We start from the raw sequence: 22,351 nt of genomic DNA, 5'->3' as shown, positions 1-22,351 counted from the left end.
CGTTCGATCACTCACCGTCATTGTAGTTATCCACCAACGATACATCCCGAGCAGTTCGATGATGTTCCAAGGTCGAATCTCCGAGTATATCCAATCTTCTCTCCTGTCGTCCTGAAAGAAGACAAAGTGAAATTAGAATGTGATGATTGATCGAATTGCGACGTCATAATAATGACGAACATTCTCGTTCTTCGACCTCTTTCTCTTTTTCTTTTTTTTTTTCTCTTCTAAAAAAATGAAAACATGAAAATGAATGGATCGAAATGAATTTATTGTCTCATTTCGTATTAGAATAGCTTTCATTTCAAATTTAAACCATAACACGCCCTTTTTTTTTTTTTCTTTTCTTTTCAAGAAATTACTTTAATTTCGTCCTGTAATTTGTTTTTCTTTTTTTTTTTTTTTACGAAATAAAGACCTAGAAAGTATGGTGGCAGAAGGGATGTGGGCGTTTAAAGAATCGCCTTCTCGATAAAAACTTCCTAATGAAGCCGAGCGATATTTTTCATCGAGGGGTGGAAGTCACGCAACTCGATATCGTTTCGTTCACATCCCTCAGGTACATCATCCCCGCGAGGATAGCGTTTCGTTAGCGTGACATAACACGGACGCCAAACGAGCCAGTAATTTTAGCGCGAAAACCGAGCGAGAGTCCCGACGAGTGTGAAATTTCAACGTTTCACTTATAAACTCGCGAGCTTCTATAGCCTAGAGCTTCGCATAGAGCGACTCTCTCTTTCTCTCTCTCTCTCTCTCTCTCTCTCTTTTTCTTTCTCTCTTATTCTCTGTACTTTGGATTCTTTCCTTCAACTTTACGATTAATCGCACGAAATAAGATGGAAAATGCAGAAGAAAGAAAGAAAGAGATTTATAGGTCTGTATTTTATTTCGCCTTGGCGTTTTATTCCGTTGATTAATGCGAATGGTTGTGTCATTTCGGAAAGATGAGAAAGATGGTAAGATAAATTGGACGATGGATGAGAACTTGTTGTATCGATGACGTGTATATATATATATAGTATATATAATATATACTTTGAGAAATTCGAAAGAAACTTGTCATTGTTTTAATATTTTCGAAATGTATAGAGTGACGATATATGAATTGAATTTTATCATATGCTAAATGAGAAATTGCTTCGACGAAGAAAAAAAGAAAAAAAAAAAAAAAAAAAAAAAGAAAAGAAAAAAAGAAAAAAGGAAAAAGAAAAGAAAAAAAGAAAAAAAAGTATATCCTTTTCGTTTCTCCAAATTTTACTATCGTTATCGCGATCGAAACTCGTTTTATTGCAGGACAGGGCACCGTACGATATTACCGTGGCAATAACGATAAGTGAAAAAAGTTTTCTGGTCTTCTCGTTGTCGTTACACGTATACCTACCTCTTTCGTGCATGCAAGTCGTAGAAATTATCCAAAGTCGGTAGGATTATATGAAAACCGTTTGTCCCGAGTTTAACGATGTTCAAGTGTCGACGCTTCTCCAATAGTTACACAACTTCGTGCGTCTCATAAATGCGAACCGCGGTGCAATTTGAGGATAATTACATTCGCAGATGACAGAGGAGAAAATTACTTGCGTTATGAGTAGACTCGAGTAGATTGTACGAGGAAATGTAAATTTATAAAAGCCAATGGAACCATTTTACGTTTTCTACCGTGGTAAAGTGAAAATTTTAATTACATTGCGGGGGAAAAGGAAATAACTTACCGTTAAACGTGTATACATGAAAAGTATACATATGTACGTAAATAAGTAAGTACGTATGTATGTATGATGTTTCTTTTCTTTTCTTTTCTTTTTTTTCTTCTTTTTCCTTTTCTTTTTTTTTTTTTCGATTAAAATCCGTGTACTCAAAGAATCGTACGAGTAATTCGACCAAAGAACTACAGACGAAAGGAATCCTTATTGCTCTTTCTTCTATTAAAACGAGAAACGTCGGGTAAGCAAACTAATTCGTTGAAACGTACGATTTGTAGCTTCGTTTCTGTCGAAATGAGGAAGAATCGGATCGCGAGACGATCAAAGCATCGATAAACGAGCTTCGAAGAAATTGAATTCCTTCGATATAATTGTATCGGTATCCATCCCTTTTAAAGCTTCGACGATCGTAATCTTTTTGTATAAAAAAAAAAGTCAAACGACAAATAACTTGGTATTTCGTTTAACATACGAGAAATCCATGGGATTTTTCAAAAAGATCTTTTCTAACTTATACCAAGATCTTAAATTTCGAGCCAAACTAGAAAAAAGTCCAATAGCTATATTTTTATTAGTAACTATGGACTATCGGTCCATTAATTTCACGTAGAACATAGTATACATTTAAGAAAAGCTTTATCGTTGAACTTCGAATATAAACTGTATTTCCTAAGATCTAATCTAACTTCACAATTTTTATCCAATGATTTTGTATTCTCTTTCGACCTAGTAATTCATTATATTATTTTTTTTTTTTTGCGTGTTTATTCACCGTCGAAAATTGCATAAATTCATCACTCTTTAACTTTTATTACTAACAAACAATTCACTATACATAAACTATTAGTTATTGCTTTTGTACGAATACCGTATGGATATAATTCATTCGTAAATCAATTCGTAAATATAGAATTTTCCATAAATAATTTATTATACTCAAAGTGATTATTTTCTTCGTTTTTTTATATTTGGCTCATGCAGACGCATACACACAAGCACACAAATCAAACTAAAAGGAAATATATTTAGAGATTACAAGTTTATTGACAAAAAGTGTCTATTTCGTTTACGATCGATTCAAGATATCCTATGTATTTTTAGATGGTCTACTTTAAAGAATGATTTATCTTAAGTTAAAAGTCGTATCGATATTTATTATTCATCTAAAATCGTTCAATGATTCCCAAATGCATGGAAATTCTCTAGAGAGAGAGAGAGAGAGAGAGAGAGAGAGAGAGAGAAAGAGAGAGAAAGAGAGAGAGAGAGCAAGTTTATTAGGCAGTACCTACCACAGGAGTTTCACGATGTAGAAACGACGTCTAATATAGCTTTGTAAACCCAAAGGAGCGTTTTAACCAAGTCACTTCGTTTTGCTGCTCGACAAGTTTTCCAATACGTTCTTTAACTAATTCAAGTGGTATCGTTGAGGCTACCGAAAATGAAAAATTCAACGAATTAAAAAAAAAAAAGAATATTTCCTTTTTTACTTCATAGATCGTAAGATAAAAGTTTAGCCGTGAGCCAAAATGTCTTAATCTTTAATGGAAGGTAGAATGATGTGATTATTTAACAATAGAAATGAATTCATTTGTTACGGTATTATTAAACACTTGTATGCAATTAAATTAAAATGGTGACTGTGCAAACAAGAAATGAATTCATTTGTAACGATATTATTAAACTATTCTGTCTATCTACTTATTCGCAGTCAAACGCAGAGATTTCCTTTCACGAATTCGTCAAGCGATGAATTAAAATAATATTCACTTTTAGTTCCAATATATATATACATATATATATATATATATATAAATTTTAAAATATTGCTCCAAAAATTATCTGATATTATATGTAAAATATGAATGCATATGTTAATCTAATTATTTAAATTCTTTTGAATATTTTAACTCTATTAATTCTTATAACTCTTTATATTTCTACAATTCTTTTAAGAAATTCAAATTATTATATTCGTTCATAAAACTGTAGTATTAAAAATTATTATTATTATTCTTTCTTATCATACTTATATAATTCATTTTCTTTTATCTTTTTACATCCATACGATTATGAAAGAAATCTTATGATGTATTAAGAACATATAAAAAAAAAAAATGAAAGATGTCTGTAAATTAGTTTATAACATAATATCAATGTCAATTTATTTATCATTAGTGAAGAGAAAAGATGAGAAATTATTTTCAACTGTTAAAAAATATAAAGTAACGTACGAATGTACTTTAATAAATGAATCAAACGAAAATAAATGTTAACTGTCAAAAAGAATAAATTTATCTGATAAATATATTATATTATATAATCCTGTTTATCCACTAAGAAACAATGAATATGAAAATGTATCAATTTTCTTTTGCATTTGATACTGGAATCCATCTTGTAAATACATTAAAATAACTAAAACAAAAGCGTAGTTTTTATCTCATGTCCTTTACAATTTTTTAACGCATTAAACTGACTTTGTGAATTAAAAATATAACTGAGTTTGAGTTAAAATTCGAGCTGACTTTATCGCAATATTATAAGAGAGTTGCATTACCACATGTTAATAATTTATTGCTGTTATTACCAGATTCGAGATCGCAATTTTGAAGTACGTATTATAGAGGAATGCATTATTATTTCGTTTTTTTAATATTACATTATCAACGTGTCTACAAAAGTTCTCGAAGATATTTTTATAACTTTTATTAATGATAATTTATTTATCCATGAAAAGTTCTAAACATTAATCCGTCCTATATACTTTAATACTATTTACACGTTAAGGCGTACATCTCTCTGTCAAACAAATTAAAATAAATAATCCCAGATTTTCAACGTTAACATAAACGAACGAAGGTTTCAAGTTATGCGATCGCTAAAAAAAAAAAAAAGAAAAAAAAAAGAAAAAAAAAGAAAAAAAAGGAAAACAAAGAAGAGAAAAAAAAAGGAATATATACAATACGAGTGTGCCCTGGTACAAGCAAAGGATATTACAGAGAATTGCAAAGGTATAAATTTAATTTAACGCTTCCCCGTGTTAATCCTTGTCCCTTTATACATTCCATCTTCTTATTCGTTTCCAGCTAACAAAACAACGAAGGTAATAGAGAACAGAAAAGGAAACGAGATAACAGAGAAGAGAATGTGTAAGACAAGAGGAATAGCAACGAACGAATAGGATGACGTCCGGTGAATGAAAGAAGGAGAAAAGGAAGAATCGTGCCAAGTGAAAACGACAACCGAGGAATAAAAGAAAATACTAACCAGAGGGATGAGAACTTACGTACCGTGGATAAGTTAAAAAAAAAAAGAAAAAAAAAAAAAAAGAAAGAAAAAAAAATAATAATAAAAAAATAAAAAAAAAAAAAAAATAAAAATAGTACATAAAATTGGATCTGCCGGTGGCATTTTCGTTCATGGGATCGTGGTAAAGTGACAATTGCATGGCAAATTATCCATCCTGAAAGCGAAAAATTGGTTATTACACTTTTACGTTTATTTTCTTGTTTCTTTTTCTTACTTCTTCCGTCCGTTCTCTCTCTCTCTCTCTCTCTCTCTCTCTCTCTCTCTCTCTCTCTCTCTCTCTCTCTCTTCCCATATTTCAACAACCAACCAAACTAAACCACCCTTTCACCCTCCTCCTCCTCCACCTCCCCCTCCCACCTCCTTATTTCTTTTCCTTTTTCTGAGTCTCCTTTCTTTTCTTTGCAAGGTAAATAAAATATGGATCAAAGTAACTGTGAGTTTCTTCTCCGTTCTTCTCGAGCATGCAAGCCCGCCTATAGTAGGAATGAGTTTTCAACTTCGAGCCAAAGAAACCCCCTTGCGAGAACTTTCGTGCAGTCAGAAACGCAAGCTACGAGTTTGTACGAAAAAGCCTCGAGCTAGGGCGAGCAGACGAAACCCTCCGTTCTCTTCTCTTCTTCTCTTTGTCCCTTCAAACATTTCGAACGTATATACATTGTCGATTGCAGTTTATGCTCTTATTTAACGTAAAAGTGACAAGAGAGACAAGATGAAACATTGAGAGAAAAAAAGAGAAAAAGAGGGAAAAATAGAGAGAGAGAGAGAGAGAGAGAGAGAGAGAGAGAGAGAGAGAGAAAGGGAGAGAATAACTTTTTAATTAAACGATTAAATGTTTTCTAATGAATAAAATGAAGAAAGTTTACGATTAAAGACGATTCACTTTGTTCTGTATTGGACGTCGAGTTCGTTGAACTTAGAGAATTATATCGTTTTTAAAAGTTATTATATACAAATATATAATGTCGAAGTATATTTTAAATTTGTATAAAAATTATAAAAATTAATTTATATAAGATAATAATAATTTGAAATATAAATAATACATCTATGTATAAAGAACATATCTTACCTTATTTTATGTATAATGTAATATAATTATGAGAATCAACTTGAACTTCTCTTATACTTTATCTCAAAATTCAGTATCGCCACTCTGTGGTACTCGACCTGTCACCACGAAAGACTAAACGCAACTGTTCTCACTTCAGGTAACCTTGTTTATCTTTCTGACTTTGACCCCATCTTACTTGTTTTTCACTTTGCTTAACTGCTATATCTCTTTCTATACTAACACCTAGTTAATGGGCCTTTAAGTAGATAGATCTGTGTTTACCTAAGCTTGTCGTTAAAGTTTATTATTATTATTATTATGAACGCAAGATCTCTTTTTTTTTTTTTTTATAATATCGTCGACGTTACATAAAATCTAACAAACGTTTTGAATATTAACGATGAATTTTATATTCTTACGATTAGGCTATATATTCCTTTGATTAGAATATTAAATTAAATATTTTACATTCATACTTTCATTCTTTTCTTTTTTTTTTTTTTTTTTTTTTATACATTATCATAATAATTGTTAACGTTTATACGTTTGTAATTAAAAATTTATTCAAATGCTATATATTATTTGTATATTGTATTTTACATTGTTATTTATGTTCTTCATAAATAAATTTTATTTGGAAAATGATTAATAAAAATTGTCTATTTCAAAATTATCCTGAAATTAATTTTCTTTTCTTCCATAGAATATTTCTAAATTTTGAAAAAAGACAAAACGATCACATTATAGATCGAATATAAATAATATATTTCTGACTTTAAAAAGAAATAAAAAAACCAAAGCCAATTTTATGGACTTTTCAAAATACCAGAATAAATGAATACGATCAAGCTGGTCATTTTTTCTTTTTTTTTTTCTTTCTTTAACCATTCGCAAAGGAAATAGGAACGAAATGTCGGTCTTCTCTTATAGAAAATAAGAACGTAAAAGTCGTATTTTCCTTTGTTCTTTCGTAAAAGGAAAGTTTCCCGATTTTGGCGGACGCTTGAAAGCATCGAAATCCTACAACGGAGACTTCCATTTCGAGCGATTCGTTCGTCGTTAGTAGTATCGTCCTTGCAACGTGCGGATGCATTCTCTATTCTTATTTCGTTGCTAACGAGAAGCTGGGTAGTCAAGGATTTATGAAAACTCGTAAATCAGACCGAGTGTGGTCTCTCTCTCTCTCTCTCTCTCTCTTTCTCTTTCTCTCTCACCCTCAAGGGTATAATTCGGATCCAGCCAAGAGATTTATTAATTAATATCCTTTGTAAAACCAGCACCATTTCTAATAGATTAATGGGCATCTCCCTCTTCCCATCCCAACGCGTTAGACTTTAATTGCTTACATTTTATATCCAGCTCTTTCTTACATGACTTTTTTCCAAAGTTTTTCACGTCTTTCGATTCCCTTGTGGATCGTGTCCGCGCTTAACTTCTCACGTTCGCTTTAATCGGGTAAATATGGTGTATAAAACGAGAACCGTAGGTACGCTCGGAGAAACTAAGTCGTGCATAAAGATTCCAAGAGAATATCTCGTTGAAACTTCCTTTATGATTACGGAAAGGATTAAAGAAACATATATCCCAATAATGCAATTACTGGGGGTTACATTAAAATAAAATTTAATGTACTATCTTAGATCGCTAGAGAGTATAGAATAAAATATTTTTTTCAAAATATTTCGATTGCACGAGGCACGATGTAAGATGCACGAACATGAATGAACGAACGTACGTACGAACTTATGTACATTCAATAACATAATACAATATTTTTCATTCCGATTGAAGCAAAATTGACTTTTACGTATTATTAAATTTTCACTCTATACGAAATTGCATCTGGTAGAATGTAATCATTGAGAAAACGTAATACGTTCTGAATTTATCAGAGCCAGAGATTGCGTATCTTATTTGAAAGAAGTAAGTACCTATACTCATGGCATTCTTTCGATAAGTCGATACTCGTTAAAAATCGACGAACATCGACGATGAGTGGCACACCGTGGCCGTGTTTTCGCATTGTGTATGTACGCTCGAGCGTTAGCGTCGCCCGAACCGCCGACAAATATTCGAGTAGAAAAATCTGCAAAAAAATCCCCCTGGCCGCTTTCAATGGCGGCCATTCGTCTGCGTTAAAAAGGGATTCGCTGTCGATATCGGCACATACATCACACGCGTGATCGATGATAGCGATTTCGAGCTGGATGGCTGCATCCAGGTGTTTCACGCGCGGATTGTATGTGAGAGAGAGAGGGAGAAAGAGAGAGAGATGAATAGATAGTGATAGAGATAGAAAGGTAAAATGAGAGGAGGTAGGAGGTAGGACGAACAACAAGGCACGGCTTAAAGATAACGCTTTGTTCCTGGTTGCTTCGTGGCCGACAGTGCGACACACGAAAATTGAATAAACGCAGGCACAAAGCTGCGAATAATCGCTAGGATTGGTGGTGATGAGGGGTATGGACGGGTTGCCGCAAAGTGGCAAGCATCGTTCATATTTTGCGCGATTTCATTCACTCACGTTTTCTCCCTCTTTTAATTATCACTGCTATAAAAACGGGCTTACGCTTTGATCGTTCTCGAACGTGAAAGTACGTGTTCACGATAATCGAATTATTTCAAAATTGAATCATTCAGCCTTTTTTGAATCTTAATAATAATAATAATAATAATAATAATAATAATAATAATAATAATAATAATAATAACATAGTATCAAACGTAGAGGGAAGATTCGAATAGCCATGTGATTAAAACTTTTATTTATAATGACCGTAAATACAAATAGTTGATAAAGCAATGAAATAGAGAGACATGCATAGACATATATTTTTAGATCTGCGAGAACGAGTATAATGAAAGACTAGCTCTAGAATTTCGTCGTGAAAGCATGTGTCTCTGACAGCTTCTTTCAAAACTCATCGAAAATGGCCGTAATTCTTGCTCGTAACGATCGACTAGGGAGGATATTTTCGGTTGGGGTGGTATCGCGATATCGGTTATTTCGTTAGACTCGCTTTTCCCTTGGTACGCATGAGAGTGTGTGTGAGAGAGAGAGAGAGAGAGAGAGAGCGATAGAGATAGAGATAGAGATATAGTCAGGCGATAGGTTCCTGGGTAGCTACGATTTTCCATTTTCCACTGGCGGAATCGACGCGGAAGGGAGGTAAAAAACGGGGAGAAGGATAAAAGGCCTGGCGAGAACGGTAACGCTCGCTAATTCGGCGATCTGCGAAATCTCTCGTTTCGGAAAACGTTGACGGACGAACGGCAGTGGCGCAGTACCACCCAGAGGTTGATGTTGTTGGATCGAGGGACGATGAATCGAGCGACGAATCGACCGGTCGTCGACGCTCAACATTACGCTCGACTATCGTCGCCTCGCTTCCGAGCCTTCCCGGCTTTGCTCGCGTATTCCCGATCGATACGCGAAACAAAGTACCGAGCGTACACATTTCTATACGTTCCAATCCGAAGGGCAATTCAATTGCGGCGGACGCCCCCTCCCCCTCCCCTATACGACCATCTGCAATATTCTCCGCGAGCAATCGTCCTCCAGAGACTGTCGATGTATGCGCTCGCATGGTACCGAATGACATTTACATTTATATTGACACGCCACTAAAATAGGATCTTGAACACCGGCCGAACGCTTAAATGCATTTATGGTCGTTGGTTAACGATCGATCCTCGAATTCCTTTACTTTTTTCTACCTGACGTTTCTTTTTCCCCCGTTCGATCCAATTTCTCTATCTCTATATCGTCTACTTTTACTTCTTCCTTTCTCTCTCTCTCTCTCTCTCTCTCTCTCTCTCTCTCTCTCTCTCTCTATCTATCTATCTATTTTTCTTTCTCTCTCTTTCTCTCTGCCTTTTTCTCATTGACGAACTTTTTTACAATTTTTATTCATTCTCTTTGACAAGATGTATATTTATATATATATATATATATATATATATATATATATATATATATATACGGGTTATACGAATCAGTAAATATGCTCCTCCAACGAGAGGAAAATTGGAAAGGTAAAAGACGTGATCGAAAAGAACGAACAAAATTAGAGTACGTAAGATCTTTTAGAGTATGATGTTTCACGATACTACCGTTTCCTCGTAAATTTTTCTTCGACTTTTTAATCCAGATAAGGCAGGTCGTTTCGAAAGAGCCTACGGCTGCTCTTTAGAGGGATTGGATTCTCGTTTCTTCGAGACGAGAGCGGAAGGGAAAGGAGCACGTGAATCTAGGTCATATAAGACCGATAGACTGCGCTCGTTTTCGTACGGCCAAAGAAGAGGAAGCGAGGAGGAAAAGAGCAACGACGGTGACGTGGGTGGTAGAGCGGACAGCGACGTCCTGCTGCCTCGAGAACATAATCAAACTCACCTCACGTATTTTGTCGGGCCTTTGAGCGAGGAACGATCCTCGAGGAGCGCGACATGCCTGCAATTTATTTGGAATGACGTTCTATTAAGACAGGATTCGTTCGCTTGTCCTCCAACAGATCATTACTTACCAAGGTTTTTTTTTTTACAAACGCTCACTTTATGTTTTACATAGTAACACCGGGATTAATAAGTTTTTAACTTTTGTTTAATGTTTCATATTAATGATCAGTTTTATATCAGTATTTAATCAATCAATGACTGTTGAATTATTTATTATGATTAATTTATTTATCGATAAAACCTATATTAATTTTTAGCTTTTCCCCTAACCTTATTTATTTTTTTCTTAACTCATTAAAACAACCGATTGTTGTTTTCGTTATTAATAAAATTATATTATAGCATTAATTTTATGATAATTAATTTTATAATGGGAAAAAATTAAATAAGATTTAAGAAATGTATATGAATGAATGTATAATTTTAAAGGACATTAACGAAACTCAAATTATTATATATAATTTGTTTAATAATTATTGCTAATAATAATAATAATAATAATAATAATAATGAAAATCCATTACGACCGAATAAGTTTTATGTAATACGTTGAAAATATTATAGTTCATGACGGATATTCGAATTATATCAAAATGATACGAAAAGAATTAATGATTACACAAATAGTAATGTCCAGGGAAAGGACTTTCTCGTTAACAACGATTAGGAAACATTCCCTAAGCTCGACGCTAACGCGAAAATCCCTTCTTGCAATCCCTTAAAGCGCGTAAGGATATCAAGGAGACACCTCGCGAATACAATTTCTAGCTTCTACAGTATCCCTTGGGATATACGTTTAATCCCATAAATAGCCATGGAAAATCTTAGGAACTTTCCGTTTTCTGCTTTGTCAACGAAAATTTCAACGAAATATCTAAAAGATCAAATAATCATGTTATAAATGAGAGATATAAAACCTTCCAATGTTCATTCGTTGAAACAAGAGAGATACAAACTCATTCGTTTATATCCTTCTTTCATCCAAATCGATGCAATTCAATGAATCGGGAAATATGAATGCAACTGTCCGAGCGTACGCTATTTCAAATTTACTTAATATAGTCGATTAATTATCCATTTGCGTTTATACGCCGTCCTCGAAGCGACATCATTTATTCGATCAAATTTTTCTCAACGCACGCGTATATATTATAATTAATCGAATCACCGAGTTAACTGCTTTGCGACGAATTCGTTAGTCCCTTCGCTTTTAGTTAGGCGATTAAAATTATACATATATATATATATATATATATATATATATATACACATATGTTATAACAATTATATTAAAAATGGAAAAGATGTTTAACAATTACACTTTTATCTGACATCTCAATATTCTCTATAATATTTCTTTATATTTTTTTTTTCTTCTTTATATTTGATTATTTACTCTCGTTTATTTACAGTTTTATAAACTGTTAAATATTTAATAAAATACAACAGAATACAAAACAACGGAACGATAAGAGAAACTCACAAATTTAGGAGATATACGAGTAAGTTTGTTTTATAAACTTATCGTTGACAACGTTTTAGACGTACAAATGTATACAAAAGGAATGCTCCTTGGTAGAAGTGTGAGCCCAGACGTATGAATTACGAACTTGCACCGGCGTAACGATAGCGCGAGTGCATCTGAAACGGGAAGAGCTTACTCCTTTCTCTACAAACCACATTGCGTAAGCAGCTACTTAGCAAGCAAGTAGTATGAATCGATGTAAAGGCAGACCACCGTTACGTAGCATTTTGCATCATATATGTAGAAGTAAATACGTAAAGATATACACATATATATATATATATATATATATATATATGTATATATATATATATGTATATATATATATATGTATATATTGTAAATACTATTCGTAAACATATATTATAACATACACACTGTAACAAGTAGAGTGCTACGATATGGATCCTTTTATTATCACTGACGATCTTCGAATTATATAAAGTTGAAAGAGGAACGAAAATAGAAATGTTTTCCAGCAAGTCTGTCGACTCGTAAAGATGAACATGAGTATTATTATCCCTTCGTTTATCGTAGAATCGTCATGTAAAAATATTTTTCTCTTTTTATTCTCTATCCCTCTTTCTCTCACTCTCTCTCTCTCTCTCTCTCTCTTCCGTTCACGATGTAGCAACCTCTTCTTCTACCTCAACTCGTAGCTTTTCAAAGTTTCGAGAAAGTACACGTTGCGCTCTCGCGAAATTCTCGCGGAAAGAAAGTTTCGTAGGTATATACGTGGAGAATTCATCGAAATATTTCCATGTACATACTTCTAGGTTGCCTCTGTCCCTCTCTCCCTTTCTCATTCTTTCTCTCTCTCTCTCTCTCTCTCTCTCTCTCCTCTCTTACTTTCTTACATGTTTTGTAGTCGTAGGAATAGAAGAGAGAGAGTCGCGGAGAGAGAAGAGAGAAACCAGATGGTAATGGGAAACTATGTTTACGTAGGTAAAAGAAATGCCAAAAGAAATAATCAGCTGTGGTTCGTTTTTTTTTTTTTTTTGCGTTAAGCATACAGAGCTACCGAACAGGTCAGTTCGGTTTCACAAAGGAATTTCATGACTTTCCTTTATATCGCTATCCACCGTCTCTCTCTCTCTCTCTCTCTCTTTCTTTCTCACACTCTCTTTCTTTCTCTTTTTCTTTTCCTCTTTCTCTCTGCGGGAAATTCGTTCTCGACGCTTTCGTAACCAGCAAGAAGGCAATGCCATCAAACGGATTTCATTATTTTGCAAGAGGGTGGAAACGTGGTGGCACGTAAATATCCATGTTTCCTGGGAGTTCCCACCGTAGGGAATAAGTACTCCAGAGGTGTTCGTCTAGCTTGGCTCTTTCCGCGTCGCTCGTTTAAAAGGACACGCATCACGTACAAACGCGAATTCGAGGACTTTCCTTCTCGGCCTTTGCGCGAGCGCGCGTCCGTGCAAAACCAACTCGTTTTCTATTTCTCCTTCTCTCTTTCTCTCTCTCTCTCTCTCTCTCTTACTTTTTTTCTTTTTCTTTATCTTTCTTTTTCTTAGCTCCTTTCGCATGGTTTTAGTCGGCACGCTTCCATAGTTCTCCTCACCTAAAAATGAGACCTTTTTTTGCTCGCTTACTCTGCTCGGAAACGTTCAACGCCGTCATTATTCTCCTACCGCGAGAACTTTCACGAAGACAAGCGGAATTTCTCGAGCCTTTCCCGTTTTTTCCTATCTTTTCTGCCTTTTTTTTCTCTTTCTCTCTCTCTCTCTCTCTCTCTCTCACTCTTTCTTTTTCTTTCGTTCTTTCTTTTTTGTTCACCCATACTCCTCTCTCGTGGCGTTCACCGCGCGTGATTTAACGTTCTGCGCGTTGGAGAATGGGTGGCTGGGAATACCGACGGTCATTAATCAAAATCATCGGGCGAGATTCCGCGCCCGATGAGAGAGAAAGAGAGAAAGAGAGAGAGAAAGAGAGAGAGAGAGAGAGAGAGAAAGAGGAACAGTAGCAATCCCGCGAAGTGTGTTGGAATTTGCGGCCGATCGGTGACAGTTTGAAGTTAAATAAATGGAATAAGGTAGGAAGAGATAAGGGTGGTGACTATGTTGACGAGTACCTTCAAGAGGGAAGATAGAATGGTGCACTGAGTTGTATCGCAGTAATAACGCTTCTATTTTTAATTTTCTCTCTCTCTCTTTCTTTCTTTCTCTTAGATTTTTCCTAGTTTTAAACGTAACGATCAACAATACCACGGCTTTTGCTATATTAATCTTGAATCTAATGTAGCAAAGGATTAATAGCCCCTTTAAGATTAAACTGTAAAACAATATATATATATATATATATATATATATATATATATATATATATATATATATATATAGTAAAGATTTTTACGAAAAAAATTCATATGAAAAAAATACCAGGAAAGATCTAAAATTATCATTTAAATGTCAACGCGATATCAAAGTATCTTTCTTTATTTAATTCAAAGATATTCTCGAAATAAAATTGACAAGAATACTTGAATTTTATTATCGTTCATGTTTATTATATTTATTGATCGACCTATTTTTACTACAAAGGAAATGAAATCTATCCGGTTATCTTACTGAGAATGTGTGACGAATTGGATACTATAATTAGCACAGTTTACTGGTAATTTTATTGGAAAGATCTCGATACGGGCTAACATAATCGTATTTGCTCAATGCTGCGAGATATATCGTTTCTCATATATGTTGCTAGAATCAATTCAATGTAACGTAAAATCCAAATTCATCAAGTCCGTGATAGAGACATGAAGTGAGGGGAGAAACGAAGAAAGAGAGAGAGAGAGAGAGGGAGAGAGAGAGAGAGAGAGAGACGAAATTCACTCAGCGATTACATTCGAATATGACGAGACTACGATATCGGCATGGATATTGATTCCGCTCTATGAATTCGTGCGTTCTGTTTCCCCACCTTCTCAGTCTCTATCTACTTTACGCACACACATTTACACACGACAGAGGAATATTGTGCGTTCGGCGAGACTGAATCGGTTACGCCAAACTTTGATTTCAATTTAACATAATTTGACAGAATTGATCGCCGACGACTCTAACACGTGTTTCGTGAAAGATTGTATTTGTATCGCTCAGCTGTCGTTCAATCGTGGCTACAGCGCCGTTATAGGCTAGGAGAGCAATTATTATGCAGATAATGCGCATTTGTAATATAACGACATTGTACCATTCGACGTTCGCGTCCGATGTTCCACGTTTCACGTTTCATTCCACTCTCTCTCTCTCTCTCTCTCTCTCTCTCTATTTTCTCGGAATGTATCAAATAATTCCGAACTGACGCGCTTGAAATATCACTAAATTTACAATACATGAGGAAGAACGCCAAGAGAGAAATTCATAATCGAGAATGATAGTATCGACTCACTCGTATGTGAATTTCTTCCTCTGGATTGTCGAATATCGTTGGTTACCTCCTGTCATGTCTCGGTAATGTCGTAATAAACGTAGGAGAGGGTTCTAAAATGGAAGGAATAGTAGTAACATGATGGAATGAGGAAGAAAAAGATATATATATACACACATATATATACATACATATATATATATATGTATATATATATATATATAAAGGGTAGAGAAAGGGGAGAGATTCGTCGCGGTTCTATAGGTTTGCGGTGGAAAGCCGTTAAAGGGAGCTGCACACTCGCTGACGAGGCTTTCCCAGGCTATGCTGTATGCAGCTGGACCGAGCTTTTCGAACGAGTAGAATAGTGGTGGAATAGAAAGAGCAAGAGAAGGATAGTACTGGGAGAACGCAGAAGCTGGACATAGTAGAAGGTATGAGAGGGAATTGGAATACGGTGGACAGGGAAACCGAGAGAGACAGAGAGAGAAAGAGAAAGCCAAGCTCAGCGCGGAATCGGCCAGCCGGAAAACGCGACACCACCGGAAGATTGCACTATCGCGCACCCACTTGTTTTCTACCTTCCACCTATATCCCAATCTCCTCCCACCCTTTCTTCTTTTTCCTCAACTTCCTTTCGTTCCAACTTCTTTTCCCCTTTTCTCTCTCTGTCTCTCTCTCTCTCTCTCCTCTCCAAGGACATTGTATACAAATCCGCTTCTCACTGTATTCCTTTATTCAAGCAGCTTTGAAAATCGCCTTCGATTTTCACGTCCGTCAGTCGGTCTCTGCATACCTACTTTCTCTTGTCTTTTTCGATTCCTTCGTAAAAGCCAAGTCGCGTTCCCTGCCCTTCCCTTCCATCCCACCTCTTCTCATCCTCCTCCTCCTCCTTCTTCTCCACTACCAATATCACCTCTTTGTAACCATCCCACTCAGTTTTCTCTTTTCGAGCTAACGATTTTCCTTCACGATTAAGAACCAACTCCGAAAGTTTTTCCTTCGTTAACTTCCAAGAAATACTGAGATGCAAGTAAAAAGAGAGAGAGAGAGAGAGAGAGAGAAAGAGAGGGAGAGAGAGAGAGAGGAAAGTTCTCTTTGCCTTCAGCGTTGTGCGACGCTAAGTAATGGAAAAATCAATTATCTGCATTCGTTAGAGCCTCAAGAGAAAAGAAACGCGTTTCCAATGTCCTCTTTTCTCTCTCTCTCTCTCTCTCTCTCTCTCTCTCTCTCTTTGTGAATGAGGAAACAGAAATTGTTCCGACTAAAGTATTATTTCTCGATAGGATAATTCTTAGTAATCGTAAAAAGGGAGTTCAAAATCGATTCAATTTTACGATCTATTGTATTAAGACGCAGTAATAGTATCAATAATGTTTCCTACGTTATACGAGTATTCGTTTTAGTATGTCCGCTTTGTAACTTTAACTTTGTTGATTAAAACTATCTCGCCTTTATTCTATTTTTCACTACTATTCTCTTATTTTACGTGTAGACTCAGTAAAATAGGAAGGCCCGAGAAACCAAGAGGTTCCTTATTCCGGAAATTGGAAAAAGTACTGATGGTTATGGACGCGTAGAGACCAAGAGAGTACCAAAAGATAGAGATAGAGAGTGAGAGAGAGAGAGAGAGAAAGAGAAAGAGAAAGAGACAGAGGAAGAGACAGAGAGAGAGAGAGAAATAGAGAGAAAGAGAGAGAGAAAGAGAGAGAGAGACCAGGGTGGATGGAGAAAGTAGAAAAGGTACAGGAGAGGAGGATTGCCAGAAGGAAACTGCGAACAGAGCGCGTTTCGTGCGAATGTACTTATGCATTGGAATTCCCTTTTCGAGAGAGCGACGATGGTGGTGGTAATAGGGAGTCCGTTGCCAGCATCCTAGACCAGCCAACGTTTTCCTTCTTTCTCTCTCTCTCTCTCTCTCTTTCTCTTTATTTCTTTCTCTTTCTCTCTCTCTCTCTCTCTCTCTCTCTCTCTCTTTCTCTTTCTCTCTCTTTTTCTCACTTGTGAAAGAGAGGTAAGACGAGGTAAAACGTGAAAGCAGGTGTGCGCACATGTATGCGATAGAGAAGAGAAACGATGAGATAGAAAGAGAAAGAGAGAGAAAAAGAGAAAGAGAGAGAGGAAAAGGAAAGAGAAACGTACGTATATATAGTACAAGGTATATATGTATGTATGTATGTACGTACATATAGTTCGATAAGTAGAAGAGGACGAGGGGTACGACTCGAAACGAAGTTTGCCAGACTCGAGGTTGCCAAACGCGAGCCGAGAGAGGACAAATACGCTCACAGCCTTGCTGCTAGCGACGGATAAAGGATTTTTCTCGAGTATGACGTAAGATTTTTCCAAGAAAACGTTTCTCTCTTACTTCTTCTCTCGTGCCACCTTTCTTTTCCTCTTTACCCCTTTCGCCAGAGTATATTTGCATAGACTACCTACGCCGTGTACGATCGCGTTTCTCTGTATTTCTAAGAATAAGCTTCAATCCCTCCTCCTTCCACTCACCTCTCCTTCCCCCTCTCTTCTCCTCGTCCTCCTCCTTCTCCTCCTTCTCCTCCTTCTCCTCCTCCTTTTACCTCTCGCACATTTTGGATTTTATCGTTAAAATTTATCATGCAATATCTTTAATAAAATTTTCTAGTATTTCGCGGAATATGATTTTACTATCTCGAACGTCGCCTCGAAAAATATATGATATAATTCGTATACTTTTTAAAACCAGACCAACCAGAAAATATTCAAAGAATTTTACGTTTTCTCATATCGCAATTATGTTTTCTCATATCGCAAGAATGAGGATACATGCATCCCCTTTTCCAAAAGAAAAATAATCTTCCGCTAGCTCGATATTTCTTTTTCAAAAGAGCCAACGATAAAGTTGATTATCTCCAAATCGAACGACTTACAGAAATATCTTCTTTCCCCGTCGAAAGATCTTTGAAAGAGATCGTCGTGATATCTTCCACCGTCTCTACTCGATTTACCCTTTCAATGTTAGAAAAGAATCGTTTTCCTATAATATCGTTCCGTAACCAGTCGGACCTATAAAGTTTGCCGATCCGTTAACGGTTAGTGCAGTCGCTAGTAATCCAACGATCGACAATAATCCTGGTTAATGATCGAGAGCAATATCCTGCTTAATGATCGCGAATAAGAGATGCGAGATCATGTATCCTGATTTTATTGGTTACAGGAGTAATATTTGAACGAGTAAAGATTGAAAAACAGAAAGATACTGATCACATATACATACATACATAAATACATATATATATTACATATATATATGTATTATTACATATATATATATATATATATATATATATATATATATATTTGTATATAAGTATATATACTTTTTCAAAAAGTATTGAATATAATACTCTCAACTACCAACGGTACTAAAGGCAAGATCGTCGTTGGGAAGATCGAGGTTAGGTTCTCACGTGCGCAATCATCGTAGGTAGAAAGGGGTTGTGGGCCTCGAGGCACGGAGAGTAAGCTCTCTCTTCCCTAAGATACTTGCCAAGCAAGTGTTTGGCACTCCGTGCGCACCAGTGTGGCGAAGTTTGCATCCAGACTGCTAGCCGCAGGTCGTAAGGACAAATCCGTTTTCGAGTTTCGTTGGGTTACTCTAGCAAGGAAGGAATTTCCTTGATCACTGCTCTACTCTCAAACTGGTAGTGTTGCTGCCACTACTGCTGTCGTTGCTGTTGCTGCTTCTGCCGCACGTAGATACTCCTTCTCATCCAAGATACAGTTATACGCGTATATCAATATATACATCTATATATATATATTATATATATAATATATATATATATATATATATATATATATATTCCTATCCGTATATACGCGTAGATATATACATATTTCTCGCACGGAGGGTTACCGCCACCACAAATCAATGGTGTCCAAAGTTTAACCTAGCCCAAGGCGTGTTACACGTGGTAGCGTGTAATTAACCCTTAACCCCTACGCCGACAACGACTTTATAACGTCCGGAATGTACATCCTGTGGTACCAAACTCATCCTCTTTCCTACTTTCCTTTACTATTTCTCTCTCCCTCTCTCTCTTTCTCTTTCTCTCTCTCTCTCTCTCTCTCTCTCTCTCTCTCTCTCTCTCTCTCTCTCTCTGTCGTTTTCCTTCTCGTTTATTCATTTCATTCGACACGCCGATGCATACTAATTACAAACATCTAAAGACGAAATATTTAGGCTACAACAAAGCTTTCTCGCGCCAATCAAATCACACACCTGCGTCACCGTTCCCGTGAAACTCCCTCATGGCCGATACGCTGGATAGCTACGATGTCCAATGCAGCTAACCGGTGTCAGTATTGGTATTTGTGTCGGCCTCAGTGTTGCATTCTACACCGAGGAAGAAGTCGTCGCTGGACAATCCCGAACAATTGCGGAATATCGTGTACCCTCGACGACTGCTCCAAAACGATTTCGAGGCAATTTCAAGCGATCGCTTTCCAAGAGAGTGCGAGTGAGAGATAGAGAGGAAGAGAGAAAGAGAAAGAGAAAGAGGAAGAAAGGAAGTCTCCATTTTCTAGCTTCGAATCGTTTTCACCAGAACCCTTACCGGCGATTCGTTCGCACGATTACGTCCAAACTATCTAGTTTAAACTCCTTTGCCCACTCTTAATTAGGTTGCCCCAGTACTGGTTTAACGTTTCTCTGAAATGGTTCTATCTTTACGATTTGACGATTCTCATCAATGGAAAACAATGAATGATCGAGTAGATAGATACACTTCGCTATATCGAAAATCGCATTTTCATTTAAGAAGCTTTTCCTGCTTTTCTAAGTTTCATAGCTCCAATCCTGTGCTCGGTCGGTGGAACGTAAAAGGAGGAGGACTTTTTTCCACGGTAGGTATCAACCTAGCAGAGCTTTTCTCTCGAAAGAATGGATCCTCCAGGCGGAATTTTGTACAAACTTTCAACATGAAAGAATACTTTTGAGGTCAAGAAAAATGGGAAATGTTCTAAAGTGAAGTAGATGGATAACCATTTTTATCATCTTTTCTTTTTTTTTTTTTTGTTTTATTATCGATTCAGAGAATCGAATAGATAGGGACATTTGGAAATTATATAAGACCGAGGTAGAAATGAAACGACCTAATTGCGGCTTGTCCAAAATCTAATCTCCGTATGCTCCGTTCTCGAAAATAAATCGTTCGTTGCTGAATTCGTATAAAACAGAATGTGAATTTAATCTTGGAATCATTCTGTGAAAGTCGAAAATGTACGAATTAATTTCACATAAATATATTCACGATCGAATGATTTTCGAGGCGCATCGGTTCGAAGAATTAATAAATAATATTAGGCTCGAAAAATATGATGGGAAAGTTTGACCCGTTGGATTGTAAATTTTTAATCAAGCGGAAGAAATGAGAACTCGCGCCGGTCGTGACTTCGCGCACGGTTCATGAAAACGTAGAGTTACGGGAAAAGTTGGTAGGGAGCTTGCTAGTAGAAAAGTTGTGTGAGTTTTAGCGTCCGACATTGTGACGGTGACGATAACGATGGTTCCATCAGGATAGTATGCCTTTGAGTTTCAAATTGTATGTATAAAGGAATAAAGCATTGAACGAAAACGTTGCTGTTAACCGATATGTTGATTAAACTTCTCTCTCTCTCTCTCTCTCTCTCTTGTTTTTCTCTCTTTCTTTCTAAACTATGGTAAGGACAAAATACGAAGTAGGAAACATCGCGTGGTCGATCCCGACGTTCAAAATCCTCATATAATAGCGGCTTAATTTGAGCCAACGACAATACCGATAGAAACGACGTGGATCCTTCCCAAATCCCTCTGGGATGTCGAACGCGCAAGTTTAGTAAGGAAAAAAAGAAGAGAAAAAGAAGAAAAAAAAGAAAAAAAAAGAAAGAGGAGAAAAAGAAAGAGAGACCAAGAGAAGTCGAATAAAAGGGAGAATGTATTCCTTAAACCGGAAGTTTATCAGGGCCTGCGGACCTGTGGTCAAGCGGTTTCTCTGCCTCGCCATCCTCTACCTTCTACCGTTTCCATCCTCCATCCGTTTTCCCCTCGGTTCCAGGGCGCAAAATATTCGAGCAATTTGGTGACACTGCCAAGCGTCCGCCGGGGTCTTTTTATCCCTGGTGTTAGCCGGCTTAGTTTTATCGTGGCCGCATTATCCTTCCTTCCTTCCTTCCCGTTTCCCCCGCTCGTCCTTCGACTATCCTGCATCCTCCCTTCTTCTTCCACTTTCCTCTTCCTTCCTCAACACGATACCCATTGCACTCGGGGCTCTTACCTATTCTGGATTAATGCCAGTGGTCTTTCCACCCTTTACCCCTCTACCTCTCATCGTCGAACGCCTTCCATACACCTATCCTTCTATTTCTACTCTCACCCCTCTCTTTAACCCTACATCTTCCCACATGGCCCATCCAAGTGGTAGAGATGCAAAGCTCCTAGTCGTAACTGAAGAATTACGAAGTGGAGTGCTTGCAAGCGGAGTATCTATGTAGATGTACAGAAGCATAAGCTCGCCCTACTCGGTTTACCTTCCAAACTGATATTCGTCGCCTCTCAGTCGAATTTCTACTTGTCGGCTCGGTGTACCTACTATATCCTAGTTCAAAGGTCAAATTCATATGGAAAAAAAATATATATATATATATATATATATATGTATGTTTCCCAAAAAAGATTACATTTTTTTTCGTTAGAGTTATCGCATCGAATAGAAATTCTATATTCCATGTTAATTTGTTTATTAAAAATTCTGCAGAAACGTTTCAAATCCAACGTAATTTTCGATCGTATTAACCTTTGAATTCTATTTCTGCGGAAGTACGGAGTTTCGAATACTAACGTAACACGTTCGTATTTCGAAGGAATGCTTCTCAGCAAGAAGCACGAAGTCAAGAATGGTATTGCTGCTCGGTCGTATTAGCGGA

General features: G+C 36.4%; 1 protein-coding gene across 2 annotated transcripts in view; it reads right to left on the bottom strand.

The window, feature by feature from the left end:
* LOC124430051 (lachesin) overlaps nucleotides 1-22,351 on the bottom strand; it is a 138,332-nt gene that overhangs the window by 30,850 nt on the left and 85,131 nt on the right. For both annotated transcript variants that reach the window (XM_046976070.1, XM_046976071.1), the window contains exon 2: nucleotides 16-111. In XM_046976070.1, coding sequence (XP_046832026.1) covers nucleotides 16-111 — 96 coding nt within the window. The remainder of the gene's footprint in view (nucleotides 1-15; nucleotides 112-22,351) is intronic.

This window comes from Vespa crabro, chromosome 17 (genome assembly GCF_910589235.1).
Source record: "Vespa crabro chromosome 17, iyVesCrab1.2, whole genome shotgun sequence".
Classification (NCBI taxonomy): Eukaryota; Metazoa; Arthropoda; class Insecta; order Hymenoptera; family Vespidae; genus Vespa; species Vespa crabro.
Note: the sequence above shows the minus strand (reverse complement) of the source record. Positions and strands in the feature narration are given on the sequence as shown.